The sequence below is a fragment of the Lissotriton vulgaris genome, chromosome 2_1 (assembly GCF_964263255.1).
Source record: "Lissotriton vulgaris chromosome 2_1, aLisVul1.2, whole genome shotgun sequence".
Taxonomy (NCBI): Eukaryota; Metazoa; Chordata; class Amphibia; order Caudata; family Salamandridae; genus Lissotriton; species Lissotriton vulgaris.
Window position 1 is genome coordinate 313,828,132 of NC_141687.1, and position 16,612 is coordinate 313,844,743.

General features: G+C 43.5%; 1 protein-coding gene across 2 annotated transcripts in view; it reads right to left on the minus strand.

The window, feature by feature from the left end:
• Window positions 1–6,445: 6,445 nt before the first annotated feature.
• Window positions 6,446–16,612, minus strand: part of NLE1 (notchless homolog 1) — a 241,994-nt gene continuing 231,827 nt past the window's right edge. Inside the window, exon 13 of one of the 2 annotated variants that reach the window (XM_086955007.1) lies at window positions 6,446–8,788. In XM_086955007.1, coding sequence (XP_086811133.1) covers window positions 8,776–8,788 — 13 coding nt within the window. In that variant the 3' untranslated portion in view covers window positions 6,446–8,775. The remainder of the gene's footprint in view (window positions 8,789–16,612) is intronic. The other variant, XM_086955008.1, reaches the window with a different exon arrangement.

The window sequence follows — 16,612 nt, forward strand, 5'->3', positions numbered from 1 at the left end:
GAGTAAACTCATCAAGGTCGGGTCAGTTTTTTCTTCACATGCTGAGATGTCTATATAATATCGCAACTTACCAGATACCTGAATGCCGAAAAAAATATATGACCTTTTTCACGCAGATCAGTGACACTTGAGATGTCTTAATGCGCCTGTAATGTACCAGTTACCCCGTCCAGGATCAGCGTAGCAGCAACGTGCCGTATTCATCAAGAATCAACCAAGCACTTTATGGCTAATGCAAGTAGACTGGTGCCGGGAGTCCTACCCTGCCTTCCTAATTGCATACATGTTAGAATAGGAAACAAGGGGATTTTGGGGAAAAATATGAAGGGGTCGTATTTTCCCAATTGACTTCTATTAAAGAAGCTGCAATTTCAGGCGGAAAACAGCCCTGCAATGTGTTAAGTCTCTTTATAGAAATGTCACGATGCTTCACTGTAGCAACTGCCTTAATTTCTGCCGTCCTGCCTCCGCTGCTCTAATTTTGCCTTTTACTGCCCCCACCCGCTTCCTGTTTCTTCCCCTTCCTGGAAGTTCCTCTTCCAGACTAGAACTAGACTGCTAACCTCCCCAGGGCACACAGTGTCGTTCATGGCTGACATTTCAACAAGTCCCGCACACATCTTTTGCCCAACTAACACATTTGCTGATTTTTGTTGTATCAGTGTATTGCCCCAAGATTGTCACGCAATAAAAATTAAAGGCTGACTGTCTCTCAGCGGCTCGCAGTATTGCCTGTACCCGCTCCGTTAGTGTTATTTGGCAGCTCACTGCTGCCTGCGCCAACTATACAGTTGCTGATGATACCATGAGTAGTCTATCAGTACTATTATCCCATCGTCGTGCAGTATGTGCTGCCTGTGCTGAATCGATTGGCTTTGTAATTGGCTGGCTTGCACGTTTAACCCAGCCAAGCTATTACCGAGCTGCTTTATAAGTGATCCTTGTGCGTGATAAACACTAGTCAGTTCTGGGCCAACACAGCATCAGATAAAGAGCAGTGATGTAACAGTACACACACTCAACCACACACACATAACCACACACACACAACCAAAAACACAACCACACACACAACCTCACACACACAACCACACACACACAACCACACACAACCAAACACACACACACAAAACCACATACACAAAACCACATACACAAACCACATACACAAATCACATACACACACAACCACACACATACACAACCAAACCACACACACAACCATCTATCTATCTATCTATCTATCTATCTATCTATCTATCTATCTATCACACTCACTCTATCTCTCTACCTATCATCCTCACTCTATCTATCGCCCTCAGTCTGTCTGTCTATCTATCTGTCTATCTATCTATCTATCTATCTATCTATCTATCTATCTATCTATCTATCGCCCTCTATCTATCGCCCCCCCCCCGCAATCTATCTATAGCCCTCACTCTATCTATCTATAGCCCTCACTCTATCTATCTATAGCCCTCACTCAGGGGCACCACAGCATCACTCAGGGGCACCACAGCATCACTCAGGGGCACCACAACATCACTCAGGGGCACCACAACATCACTCAGGGCACCACAACATCACTCAGGGGCACCACATCATCACTATGCGCTACCACAGCATCACTGAACGGCACAGCATCCCTCGTCGCCACTACAACATCACTCAGCGCCACCACAGCATCAATCTGTGCAACCGTTCAACAACTGGTTCAAATATGTTCTCTCAATGTTTCAAGCTTTATTACAAATGTCACAAGAAGATGTTAATATTTCACTTCTGTTCTTGGATTTTTGTCAAAATAAAATAAACTGAACATAATCTTCACAAAAGTTATTTACAAAAGTTTAAGCTATTGCCATTATAAATTACAATATTTTTTATTTAAGTATTCATTATTAAGAAAAAATTAAAGCCATTGTTATTTGTAATAGCAATACATCTAAGTCACGTAAATACAACAAATATTGCATTACAAATGCTATAGGTGTCACTTTTGCGAAAGTTATAACTATTGGCATTGTAAATGACAAAGCTATTAATTTCGCTATTTTCAAAACCAACACATAAATAAAAAATGTGTCATTTACAATACCAATCGCTCAAACTTTCCTAATGCGAGACCTATTGCATTGCAAATGCTTGTTTTAGTTTCAATGGGACAAGCTGGTCCAGGGTGAGTGACAGATTGGAGTGATCAAGAGAGGTGAGTTCAGTGGTTGATAGGTGATCAGTGGGGATAGGGAGGAGAGAGCTGATTTGTTCTTCAGGGTCAGCTCAGGGAATCTGGGCTGTGTTTCTGATCCATTTAGAGGGGGGTCACGCTTGGGGTGTTGCGTTTGACCCACTTGGTTGATATGAAATAGAACTAGGTGGTGATCGGACCAATCTATGGGGAGGATGGGTTCGACGGAGATAGCATTGCTTTCGGCGATAATTGTGTCGAGGATTGCTTCCCTCTGGTGAGTTTCTTCTAGGCAATTTTGGGTCACATTATTTTCTAGTAGTAGACTGTTTAGGGATTGTATGAGCGGGTTTTGAGTTTCGCTCCATCTAAGATTGAGGTCACCCAGGATTATGTTGTTTGAGTTACCTAGAGCGCAGTGGGCAATTAAGTCGGAAAGGTGCATCCCAAATTCCGAGGAGTTGCCTGGGGGGTGGTACAGAAGATGGGCCAGGGTGGGCCTGGCATCGAGGGTTTTAATGATGACCGAGCGACATTCTAAGGAGCTGTAAGAGCATGACGTTGTTTCTGGGATAATGATATTGCTCTTATGGATGACTGCTATACCCCCACCATCCAGGAGGCACCAGCAGGTCGAAGCTAGGGTAAGAGAGATTGTTGAGCCAGGTCTCTGTCATGAAGGCAATGTCAATATCATGGGAGAGGAAGGTTTCTGCCAGGACAACAATTAGTAGGAGCGAAAAATATGTGTAAGGTTTTACCCTCATCTTCCCTTTTGATATACAAAAATACTTGAGGAGGGTTACCTTATTTTGATGGATCCTATTACTTTCCACAACACAGAATATTGCGTTGCCACGATCTCACTCAGGTGTAGTATTGCTCACCCAGGTAAATCGTAAAAATCACCATGTCCTTGTGGGATATATTTTAGGGTCCTCACCCACAGGTGCCACCTGTGGCTTCCTTCATCATCTGACCCTCGTCCCGTTTACCTCGTGTGGGGGGACCGGGCTGAACAAGTGGAGTTCTTTGGCTATGTGGTTTTATGAAGGCTTAATGACTAAATAGGCCAACTCAGACCAATTCAAAAAGGAAAAAATTTTCAAAATACTGGTTTGTATGATTTGAGTGCATGTCTTTCTTAAAAACGGTTTGAAGAAAAAAAAAAGTAAAACACAATGAGGATAAAACTGAAGTTCTGCATCTGGGCAACAACATCTGCAGCAGTACCCAAAGACTGCTTAAGCAAGCTGCCCTCCCCAAAAAGCTCAATAAAGAGCCTCGGAATGCAGTTGGATTCCAGTCTCAGGATGAACCATCAAGCCAAAAAGCTTGCTGCTAGCTGCTATGGCATCTTGAGACTGCTGAGGAAGGTTCTCAACCTTCTTCCTTTTACAGCGAGAAGAGTGACTGTTCAGGCCTGTGTGTCATCATAACTTGATTATGGGAATGCCTTGTGTCTGTTCGCCTAGCTCTGTTGTAAGAAGGTGGCAGACTGTGCAGAATACTGCCTCACGACTTCTGATGAACATCCCCAATCATCAGTCTGCCACCAGCGTTCTTAGAGATCTCCACTGGAACGACAAGTTCAGTTCAAGACCCTATATATTATGCACAGGACAATCAATAAAAAAGGCCCCTCGCTGTTAAGATCTCTAGTCTCCCCATATCTGCCTGGGAGACTTCTTAGATCTTCTTAAGCACATCTACTAAGTGTCCCTAAAATCCGTAGATCCCGATGGGGTGGCTCTTCTAACACTTTTTTGGGGCCTAAACTTTGGAATACCCTACTTTTGGACCTGCACTTACTGGAGCATGAACTACCCTTACGCAAACCTTGAAGACCTGGCTTTTCAGTGACTGATCTTGCATTACAGCTACTGATGATTTGCGGTGTTTGTTGCAGCGCTGGGAGGCCTCTAGGTAGCCATGCGCTTTATAAAACCTCCAGACTAGACTAGGCTAGACTGGAGCTGTACAGTAGGGTATAGGAAATCAACTCAGACGAGTCAGGAATTTCTAAATAAGGCAGTAGCCTGAAAAGAAATATCTTGAGGAATACTTAGTGTCAAGCACAGTCACTTGAAGCATGACAACCCTATTAAATCATTTATTTAGGATGTCAGCTTCTATGATGTAATGGATTTACTTCGTATTTCCAGTATAATCGGGTGGCTTTTTTGAAGTGATCTGAGGCGTAATTTAAGCAATAGCACAATGCATGAATGTGTTTAAGTTGTATCCAGTGCCTTCATCAAAAAGAGATTTTCTGACCATAACACAAGTGAAGAGGTGTGATGCCCTCTAAGGCACAAATGCAATCCACAAACGTTGGGGGAAGGAAGCCCGAATGGGTATATGTTTGTGTTGGTAGAGATTGAACAACACTGAATATTGGGAGCATGGTTCAGCTCCCTTTCCAGAAGCACTGCTGAGTTATGCCTGTTGCAATAAAGTATACCACACTTAAACTGCGTTGTGTTTCTTTTATTCAAATTCTATTCAAGTATTTTTGTACTTCTTCTCCACTTTCTTTTGTCACATGGAACCACCATTTTATGTATTTATTGTTCTAATGCGGTAGACGTGTCCATCAGGACTTTCATTTTCTAAAGCAGGAATATTTACATAATTCATCCTCAATAGTGTTAAGTCTCCAATGCATTTCGGGCCTGTTTTGTTGCCCTTCGTCAGGGATTCACTATAAATGTAAACAGGAGCATTAGACTCTATATGTATGCCACCCACAGGTAAAACAATTTGCAAAACATTCGTTTATACGATAATATTTTAAAGAACTGCGTTTTCCCTCTAACTAATCATGATTATAATGAAACCAAGTAAAGTGACTGCCCCTCCTTCTTATGAAGCATAGATTAAAAAGGAATCGTTAAACTCTTATTCCCTTATTTCAAATTTGTAGGTTATAAGGTACCCCAACATCGTATAGACTCCCCTCTTACCTATCTCACATGTATTCACCTCATTCCTAGGTCTACTGAGCGTCTAATCACTTTCAATTACCTGTTAACCTTATAGCTTCATGGAACGTAACTCCTCCTCTATTCGTTCAAGGTCAGTCATTATACTACAAGCCCCATAATTCACCATAATAGATGTACATAACGTAAAAACTTTCATTGGTTAGATTACCCCGCCCGCCCTTAAGGTGTAAACATCCGCGCCGTTATATTAAAACAGTATGCATTTGTGATATCATTCCAAAACATATAAACTTTGTACAAATGTTCAAATGGTTGAGAGTCATGCTGATACTTCCGCGATGTCCGTTGGCGTCGGAACAGTTTGATTGGCTCTCTTCAAAGAGGAGAACTGGTTAAACATGTGACTAGCGAATTCATGTTCCTTTACTTTTTACACCGTACGGTCCGTGGGTGCTACCTCGCAAAAAGGGCTGGAATTGTTCATCACAAAGGTAGAAATTCGAGTGCACTCCGTTTTTAATCCCATTCAAGGTCCAATTAGCTCATTGTACCTTGAATGGGATTAAAAACGGAGTGCACTCGAATTTCTACCCTTGTGTGTTGGTAGAGAGGCATAAGGCTCGGCTGCAGATGGATTTGTGATACTACAGCAGAGCATAACTCGAGTCCACTGGCATGGCATTGCAAGGTCGTGAGGAGGAGTTTAGCTGCAGACAGACTTGCTTATTCTGTGACAAATCAGGTGTTCAAATCCGTGGACCTGGACTGTGAGAAGTGTAGCAATTCTAGCAACAATGCACTTGCATATTTTCTGGGAGACATTACTTCTATCACTATGAACTTAGTGGAATTCCTGGTAGAAAGTTTGGCAACATGTGGGTAGTAATTATTAGCTTTTTCTCAACCAGGACAAATAACAAATGGAAAACAGAATGCACATTCTCAGGGAGTACCGTAGAGAGGATGCCTTGGAGATTAAGTAAGAATTCTTCTACCAGAAACAAACTCAATGTAGCATAGCAATAACCAAAACTCTGTCTCTCCCTGTCCTCCATATTGCAAACCTGGCACCAGATTGTGAATTATGAATCAATTTTAGGAAGTAGGTACCCATAGGTCCAAGAAATACTTTTTGTGACCCACCGCTTCTAAATGTTTTTTTTTATCTCAATTTCTCATTTCCTTATTTCTTTGTACTCAATTTTATTCCTTCCAATCTTAAACATAGTCCTGTGCTTTTAAAAAAAATGCCAAATGTTAAAATTAAGAAATGCGTAAGTAAGCCTCTCTACTTATTGAAGGAGCCCAACAGTGTCAAAAGCTTTTAATACAAATATGATTGATTAGGCACTAAAATAGCGAGAAGTTTGTGATATCAAAAACGCCAGCTAGCCCCAAGGTTCAGGAGTCTTACAGCATCATGAGAACAGAAAAGAATCCATATGCACTGACATAACAGACTGCACACATCGGGTAACAAGAAATGTATTTTCATTCTGCAACGCTATGAATATGTTCAAACACTTTCTTCCAGCCCAAGGTTTTCCAAACAACCTAGCTTAGGTATCAAAGGAAACAGTGGGATTATTAGTGCTTAGCTTCAAAGCCGTGACAATTGGCATTTTCAGTTCGAATCTTAACAGTGCTTGAGGAACAAACAAGTTGAAGCATAATTACCTTAACAGATTAATAACATTTTGAAGGGAGGTGTATGTTGCCATAGAGGAGATTCATTTTACACTAAATCCTTAGCCACCAGCGGCAGCATTCTTGGGTGCACATAAGTGGTTCAATACCTTCATTAACACTTCTCCAGCGCCGCAGTTGGGAGGAGGGTACTCGGCATACTGATTTATTAGCAGCTACTTTTCATAATGCTTAAGGCTCAGAACTAATTGCTCTGACATATTGAAAAATCTACTTACAATTACCAGCCTGCATTCATATTGGTTACTCAGATAAGATTAAAATGCTAATAAGTATAAATGTAATATTGGGTTCCTTGGAATTTAAATATGAACAGCTTAGCCCAATTTTCATTTTAAGAAGCGCACTGCTGTCAGTGCCTTGCTGGGAATATAGTGGAGCCGACAGTTTTCAGGCTAAGGGGCAGCAGGACAATAGCTGTATAATGGGGCAAGTTGCATGGGACCTTACAAGAGTAAAAACCCTTGTCCATAGGCAAGGAAAGGCAGCAAGGAGAGGACAACAGTGGATGTGGACCAGATGAAACCAAGGAAGGTGGGAAGGGGGTTTAAACTCAAAGACTGGAGAAAGGATAGGCGAATAAAGGGAGTTGAATGATTGTGAGGGTAATGAGGTTAGGAAGAAAGGAAAGTTGGAGAAGGAAGGATGAAAACCAAGGACAGTGTAGAGGAAGAAGATCAAGGGAAGTAGATCAGAGCAGTTGGTGAGCAGAGATCAAGAGAGATTGTTAAAGAGGGACCGTCAACACAGGAGGGGAAGAAGGAATTCAAATTAAGAGAGATCAGATTCACCATGTTTTTAACAGATTTCAAAAAAGGACATCAGGAAGGGAGCAAGGTATAATGAATCTGAGGCAAAAAAAGTAGCAACGAGGGGGAAGTGGAGGGAAATAAAGGCTTGGGGAGGAAGGCGTTAAGAAAGGAGTGGAAGAGTGCAGAAGAGCGAGAGAAAAGACTGTGGTGTGAAAAGAAGGTTAAGGGAAAAGAAGAGGGTTGGAGAAGAGCAAGCTCTACAGAGAGTGAAGAAGGTTACTACCTTTCCCACTATTGTAGCGCTATTTAACTGTTCCATTATCTGCAACACAAGGGCAGACCCTCTATCAAGATGCCCTTACATCTGCAGGATACCATCCCCTGTAGCCACTATTATTGTTTCAATAGCAAGGCTGGCATTTTTGTGGTGAAATAACACGAGTCATCAGTTAAGAGCCAAACCCGTCATTTTCAAACATTTTGAAGATAAAAACACTTTTTAAATTCATCAATGAAGGCGAATTTTCAAGACTGGACTAGTCGGGTGCTCATAAAAGTATTTTTCTTTTGTTATTCACTTATTACGTTCAGCTCCACCAGGATTTCTGCAAACTGGGCTGAGAGGCTACCAAGTGACAAAGAAATACAAAATGTTTCAGCATAGCGAGTTCCAAGAATTTATGTTCGTCTCACTTCACAGAAGATACTAAATAAGCCCCAAGGATACTTGCAAGTGCTGCCGAGCCAAACCCCTTGAATGGGGGCGGGATGTACATTTTCTCAATTTACACTTCAACAGAGAGCACAGTAGACACTGAGCAGCACACATGGGGCTTAGCCCTGTACCAAATAATAACGTCTGTGAGAGCGGTAACCATTAGGGAGGGAGTAGCAGGCTTTGGAGATAAGGGGCAAGGGGCAGGGAAGAAGAGTAATGCCTTACTGCTACAGTAAACAGCCTTCTGATTGTCACAATTTCAGATGAGCCAACAGATGGTAGGTGTACTTTCCAAAGATGGTTAAAATAACAGGCCCAATAACTAGTTGACGCAGTAGACCAGATTCCTAATGCAAGGTCAAGTGACCAGGTTAAGAAATAGTAGAAGCATTGTAGCAGTCCCTATGGCCGGCCACTTTCCATAAAGATGTTCTGTCACTGAAAGGCAGGGTATTTTCTTTCTCATCTTCGCCATCTGAAAGAAAAAGATAAACCTGTAAAATATACCATAGCTGCTTTGTATACAAGCAAATTTACGACAGTCCCACCACCTGCGCTTTGTGAAACACTATTTTCGGATGGTGATCGACCATACTGTCCACACTTAGAAACTGCACAAACGCAACATGGATCGAAAGGATGGAGAGCGGAAATATCTTCAGGTGAAGGAAGGCAAATGCATGGAAAGCAGCGGTTTGAAAACTGAAAACCATCTCTGAATGAGGATACTTTGTTGAACGAAGTGATGGAAAAAGTGCATAGTTAATTTTTTGTAAGCAGTAGCAGAATGGGCAAACTGCTCTGGAAAGGGTGCCTTTATCAACAGTTTATGTTTACATTTCCATGAAGAATTAATCCCTTTGTGGCCAGGGTGGAAAAACATGTCCGTCTGCTGCAAGGTCTTGCTGCCTGCAACAGCAGGAGGAATAGGGAGTTAAGTAAAGAAAAGGGATTGCATAATTGGCTTTTAAATAACATTATTTTCCATTTGCAACAAACCAAATTTGGTACCGAGCCAGTGAGTGCAGAGAGCATTACCACTGCCAAGGATGAACAGGTCACTAGGGGAAATGAAATCAGAAAAGTATTTAGCGTAAGCTCAAGAATGTGGTAACACAGGCCATGTTCCGATTTGCATAAGGATTGAGATCTGTGGGTGCTAAATTAATATTAATATAAAATAATATGAGCACATTGCAGCTAGATAGGAAGAATGAACAACGTAGCGTATCCTATATAAAGTAAAAAAGGGAAGAAAAAAAGACCATTATTGTAAGCAAATCAAAAGATGTGCTTCGTCTGTATGCAGCACCATATTTGTATCGGTGAAAAATGTATGACCAGGTCGGTCTGTGTCTAGCAAAAACACGTCCAGGCCCAACACTGTATGGCAGGAGTATGCACGGCATGCGTACCTATAGAGCTACATAGGACACACACACATATATATATATACATACACACACATCATATATACACCCAAGCACTCTGAGAGTGCTACGAATTAGTCTTCGGTCCAAACGTTAAGGATTTGTTTTAAAAAAAAATGTATAGGGTATTGTCTGTATAATATTGATGACAAGGCTAGCTGCTTCTTCATTCTTCTTAGAAGGCAATACACAACTGTTCCATTGTCCTGATGAAGACCCCACGGTGATGTTTTGCATATACATACTTTATTAGGGGTCGAAAAGTCGACGTTCAAAATAAGTGTTGTTGCCCAATTAGACTCTTAACAAAGAAAATGAATTATAAGTCTTCTTAGGGCTTGTTTCAATGTTAATACGTTATACAATGAATTTTTGGTCCATGTGTTTTATGTGTTATGTATGGTTTGTATTGTTGATACATGCGTAAAAAACACTTCAGTCACTTTCTCTATTGTCACCGTTGTAAAAAACTACGTTTGTTGGTTGTGTACATTGGGTATGTGTCATGTTTTTTATTACTTATTCTCTAAAATACATGATTTTTTCGATATATTAATTAACACTATTCAATTCAGTTGTGTGTTTTTTGGTTTGTACAATCAGTGCTGTGATTCATTGAATCATTAATTGCAGTCCTACCTCTGTGAGGACTATGTAAGAAATGCATTGATTCCTGATGTGGCAGAACCACTGCTCGTATAAGGTACCTATGCCCAGGTTCTGCAAATGACTGGGTTATCCCATTGGGATTATCAATTCCCTTGAGGAAAGGCAGCAGTCCCTCATTCGTCACAGACTGGAAAGTGAGACTGTTGACCACACCACACTCTGATGAGATCTCACTGATTGACACACGGCTCTGCCCACTTCTGGGCTTAAAACTGAAGCACCCAGGTCCGAGGCTATAAGAGACGCTCACCATCGTTACTAGGAGGAGGGCCTCAAGGCACTTTTACCAGGCCAAGGCGGTTATGGCTACAGGGCTGTGAAATCATCAGTCGACAAAGTTCAGCTCAGGCATTTAGCACATGCCTTACTCCTGGCTGCCTGACCCGAACAAGAAGTCAGACACACTTCTTGTTGGGGGTAAAAGATGGGGTCGTGGCCCCTCTGCCCATATGTACAGGCCACGGCAGTCCCAATACTACAGCAAATTACAGGCCTATCTCACTGTCACCTATACTAAACTGACCTAAACCCTAGTACATAAAGAGCGGACGGGAATTATTAAATCTAACCAGCTTCTACACAATGTACAATCAGGTTTCCATAAAGTTTTGGGGAAGTAACCCATGACTGCTAAAGTAACAGATGAGATCAGACAAAGTTCAAGATGGAGTGTGTGTCCCGATATTATTGTATCGATCAGTGGCTCTTCACACTCATACTCCATATTGCTCAATCGGCTAAAAGACGGGGCACTGTGGGGGAAGGTTCTGGAGTGGTTTACCTATTTTATACAGGATTGTACCCAGAAGCTAGCCACATGTTCCTATTTTGAGCTTGTGGATTAATAATTTATATGTGGTTCCTTGGCACTTATGATGGAGTAATTCGGCATTTTGTTTTTCACTTATACCAATGATACTCAATTAATAGTGAGATTGGATGGGGTCTCAGACAAGGTTATGTCCAGCCTCAAAAACTACTTGCAACAAGTGGCCAATTGGATGGATACAAACTCTCTCACTCAACTGGGAAAAGACAAAATTCATCATCTTTGGCTCTGATACAGCTTGGACCTCAGAATGGCGACATGAAACTCTAGGTGTGTTGCCAATTTACAAATCCATTGTGCAGAATTTAGGGGTAATTATAGACACAGAATTAAACATTACTGAGCATGTAACATCATCCGAACAAAGGTATACTGAATGCTTCACATAAATAAACAAGTTACTTTGCTGTGGCTCTCATCTTTCATAGATTCACATGCTTGAATTTTCCCAGTCGTCGAGGTGGGATTACTATGGTAATTACAACGAGCAGCAAAAAAACGCACTAGACAGTAAAGTCCAACCCCATGAGATTCTATACCAATCCTCATCATTTTAAGTAGAAACAAACTTCAACCAATCAGAGAGAAGTCACTGCGTCATTTTTGTCCTTCAGAGCCACTACACCTCAGATTTCATTCCACGAGTGCACTAAATACCTAATACTAGTATGCCCATCAATCAATGTGGTAAGTGACTCAAGTGGGAGGGTTGCATGTGAATCTATGAAAGATATCAATACCGGAGAACCACCATGTACAGGGTAAGTAACCTGTTTTTCTTCAGTATTTACTCTTGGAAAGGTGTCCTGTGGCTGAGAGTTGCTTCGGCGCCTCGCTGCTGGTCGCGCTGGTCGCTCGCTCCTAGTGCGTTGCGCCGATATATTTTAACTGCCCGTTTTCGGATTTCATTTGCTTTTATTTTATTTTACTTATCCCTTGTTTTTATCTTTGCTCCTGCCCCTTACCTTGCACCATAATTTCCAGGAAGACCCACCGCTGTTTAGCGGGTCCGGTTCCGGGGAGGTTGTGGGTGGTGAGTGACATCTTGCTTTGGGAAGGGATTTTGAGCGCCATCTTGGAGCGTCCATGTGATCGGGGACGCTGAGAGCAGGCTATTTAGGGCGAGCACAGCGAGGGGGCAGCCTGGTAAAGGTGTCCTGTGGCTGAGAGTTGCTTCGGCGCCTCGCTGCTGGTCACGCGCTCCTAGTGCGCTGCACTGATGTATTTTAACTGCCTGTTTCGGATTTAATTTGATTTTATTTTACTTATCCCTTGTTTTTATCTTTGCTCCTGCCCCTTACCTTGAACCATAATTTCCAGGAAGACCCACCGCTGTTTAGCGGGTCCGGTTCCGGGGAGGTTGTGGGTGGTGAGTGACATCTTGCTTTGGGAAGGGATTTTGAGCGCCATCTTGGAGCGTTCATGTGATCGGGGACGCTGAGAGCAGGCTATTTAGGGCGAGCACAGCGAGGGGGCAGCCTGGTAAAGGTGTCCTGTGCCTGAGAGTTGCTTCGGCGCCTCACTGCTGGTCGCGCAGGTCGCGCGCTCCTAGTGCGCTGCACTGATATATTTTAACTGCCCGTTTTCGGATTTCATTTGATTTTATTTTACTTATCCCTTGTTTTTATCTTTGCTCCTGCCCCTTACCTTGCACCATAATTTCCAGGAAGACCCACCGCTGTTTAGCGGGTCCGGTTCCGGGGAGGTTGTGGGTGGTGAGTGACATCTTGCTTTGGGAAGGGATTTTGAGCGCCATCTTGGAGTGTCCATGTGATCGGGGACGCTGAGAGCAGGCTATTTAAAGCTCACCCCTAGCGTGCAGCGGTAACGCGCAGCGGAAGCGCCTTCCCTGCGCCTGAGTCGTGCCAGAGTCCTGCCCGTCTGCGCTCGTCAGTGTCTCAGAGGTGGACGAGATAGGACCCTGGTTCTTTTATCTTGGTTTTGTTGATTGCTTTTTTGTTTCATACTGGTTCGGATGGTAGTTTACAGCTCCGCCGAGCTGCTTGCTCTGCGTAAACATACCCCTTTGTGTCAGCATGTTTTTCCTGGAGGGCGCCTTCAGAGGAAAGGATGTCCGACTTGTGGTTGGCGGCCTGATGTCTCGATGGGGACGGTGTCGGTACCTCCCAGTCAGTATTGTCAATGCGCTCTCCTTAACACCAGATCCCTTGGCAGACATTCCACTGACATCTGGAACTTACTATCTGACTCCAAAATATCCCGCCTGTTTTTAACGGAGACTTGGCTTGGGGAATGCTCAGGCCCTGATTTGGCCAGTGCCTTACCTCCGAACTATACCATCTTAAGGAAGGATAGAGTTGGGGGCAGGGAAGGGGGAGTGGCCCTTATTGTGGATAAGGGTCTAGTGTGTACTACATTTCCTGTTGAGAACATCTCAGGCTGTGAAGCCTTAGGCTTTACACTTGGCCTTTCGTCTAGTCAGACGTGCACTGGGCTCCTCGTTTATAGAGCGCCTGGACCCATTGGCTCGTTTTTTGACAATCTGCAGGCGGCGCTCTCTGTGCCCTGCATGAGATCGGAGCATTGTATTATGTTGGGGGATTTAAACCTTCATATGGACATTGCTGCGGATCCTGATGCGTCTAAGCTGCAGGATATTACTGCGCTGCTTGGGCTTGTTCCTTATATTGACAGTCCCACCCACAATAAAGGCCATACAATTGACCACATTTTTTCCACCAGATTGTTGTGTCTTCGCCACTTCCAGTGCTATGGTCGGATCATTTTATAATAAATTTCTGCATCCCTTATGTGGCCATGATTGGCCATAGAGTGCAGAAAGACTCGATACGACAATCGAGATCTTTTCATTTAGTCACGGCGGAAATGCTATCTGATGCCCTCCGTCTTCATCCCTGTGAGCTTACAGATGACTTGGAAGGAAACTTAGATTTGGTTCATAAGTGGCTGATAGCCAGATTTGATGAGCTAGCTCCAGCTAAGTCAGCTAAATCAGTACATAGTCATGTCTCTGCCCCCTGGTTCACTCCTTTGTTAAGGAAAATGCGCCAAGACTGCAAAAAGGCCGAAAGAGTGTGGCGGCGCAAATATGAGTCAGAGGATAAATTAAAATATCATGATGCAATCAAGCTGTATCACAAGCACATTTCTGAAGGCAAAAAAGAATACCTTGAGCGCAGAATCGATGAAGCGGAAAACATTAGCAAAGAACTCTTTAGAATAGTAAAGGAGTTTGTTTCCCCTGCCGCCTGTTCGCCTTCTCATTCCGAAGTTTGGATTAGCCAACTTGGAGATTTTTTTGTACATAAAATCAAGGCTATCCAGGATTCTTTTCCTAATGTGGATCTCAATCCGTCGGTTTGTAAACCGATCTCCTTACCCTTATCAGTGGAAGAGAAATGTCCCGTATTATTGATTTTTTCCTCCTCCGTCTTGTGCCACCTCTCTTGATCTTTTGTCCCGGCTTCATTCTGGCTCTCCACTGGACGGAGCATCTGAAACAATCAAACACTCACACCCAGTCAAAAGATCTGGGTTTAATCCATCACCGTTCTTTAGCCCACTTTACCCCAATCTGATTGATTCAGATGCTCCGTCCATCACCACCCCCTTTTGTACCGCTTTTGGCCGCCATAAGTGTGGCAGGGTATGCTCAGACGTGAGTCCCTTGCTCACTTTGCCACTGGATTCAAGCAAGCCGGGCTGAAGACGGCTGGAATGCCAGAAACCGGTCCTCGGAAGCTTGTTTCCTGTCCAGGGAAGACATGGCTTGGCAGTTCGGGCTAGACTGTTCCCATGAGGCACAGGGTCAGACTGATTTGCATATATCCATGTCTGTACTGGGGTGGCAGAGTGGGCTAAAGAACGGTGATGGATTAAACCCAGATCTTTTGACTGGGTGTGAGTGTTTCAGATGCTCCGTCCAACACCACCCCCTTTTGTACCGTCTAACGCTGGAAGTGGCATCAGGGTGACTCAGTCTAGAAACCTAGAGGGATTCTCCAAGGGGCTGAATAGAAGAAGCCTTAGAAAGCCTGGAAGCAAACTCAGCATCTGACTAAACCATCTGGGATCTGTTAAGGCGGATCTCATTCACAGTGACTGACTGAATTTTACTCCTGAACCGGTGGGCAAGCATTCACCCAAATCGATTACAACGGAGGTAGAACTTGTGGTTCAGAGTGAGCAATGATTATTAAACTCCATCAAAATCAAGGCGTTTGAGAAGAAGCCTTTTTTTCTCCAGCTCTCTCCAAGTTCTGGGGGCCACAGATAGTTTATGAGCAGCCTCCAGTTCTCCCACCTCCCGCTCAAGAGTGTTGTTTGTCCCTGTGAGTGCGATTCTCAGCTGCAGAGGTGGCAATCCATTCCCCCGGAGTACTAGTTTGAGCGACTCCCAGACTGAGGACAAAGGGACAGCCATAGTATCATTCACCCGTAAATATTCAGCTAAACATTTCCGTACCGCAAGAACCGTGGTCATAGAATGCAACAGGGAATCACAAAATCACCAATAGGACAGCCGGGCATGGGAGATATCAAGCCGGAAGGTTAAGAGGATGGGAGCGGGATCCGAAAGTGATCAGGGTTTAATGTCGACTGCAGTGGTAGAGTCCAACAGAGAGAGAGAGGCTAGGAAGTGGTCAATATGGGAGTATGTTCTGTGGTGAGCAGAGAAAAAGGTGTAATTCCTCGCATAGGGGTGAAATTGTGCCAGACATCCCGCAGCCCACAGTCAGCTAACATTGTAGGACCGTTGTCGAGAAGGCTCCTGTTTCACTGAACCGCTGACCCGAGCGGTCTGTATCTGAATTCATCACCAAATTTAGACCCCCCCACCGGAATTGTGACAATGAGCGTATCAAGAACCGTAGAGAGAGAATTAATGATGAAAGTTTCTTGGTGGTCGTTAGGGGCATAAATATTCAATATGGTTAAACAGGCAGTGTTTACTTAAGATGTAACATCAACAAATGACATTTAATCTCAGGTACAACAGATATAAAGTCCCCCCTAAAACTCCTAGAAAAGAGTATAGCGACACCACTCTTTTTGGAGGGGTCAGAGGACCAAAGCTAATGGGGAAGGCATTGAGAGTGCATTCTGGGTGCGTCTTTGGTGAGCAGGTGAGTTTCCTGCTAAAGACAAATGTCGGAGCCAGACTGCTCTAATAAGGACAATACTGCTGACTGTTTAATAGGGTTGTTGGACCCCCGAACATTGAGGCTCAGTACCATAAAGTCCTGAAAAGTAGAGCAGTGGAAAAGGCAGCTGGGGTAACGTTCCCAAAATCTAGAGACTACAAGAAGACCCAAACAAGTCCGTGTTGAATATGCACAGGGAAAGCAAACGAGACACAGATAAAAAGAAAACTTGCGGAGGAGCAAAA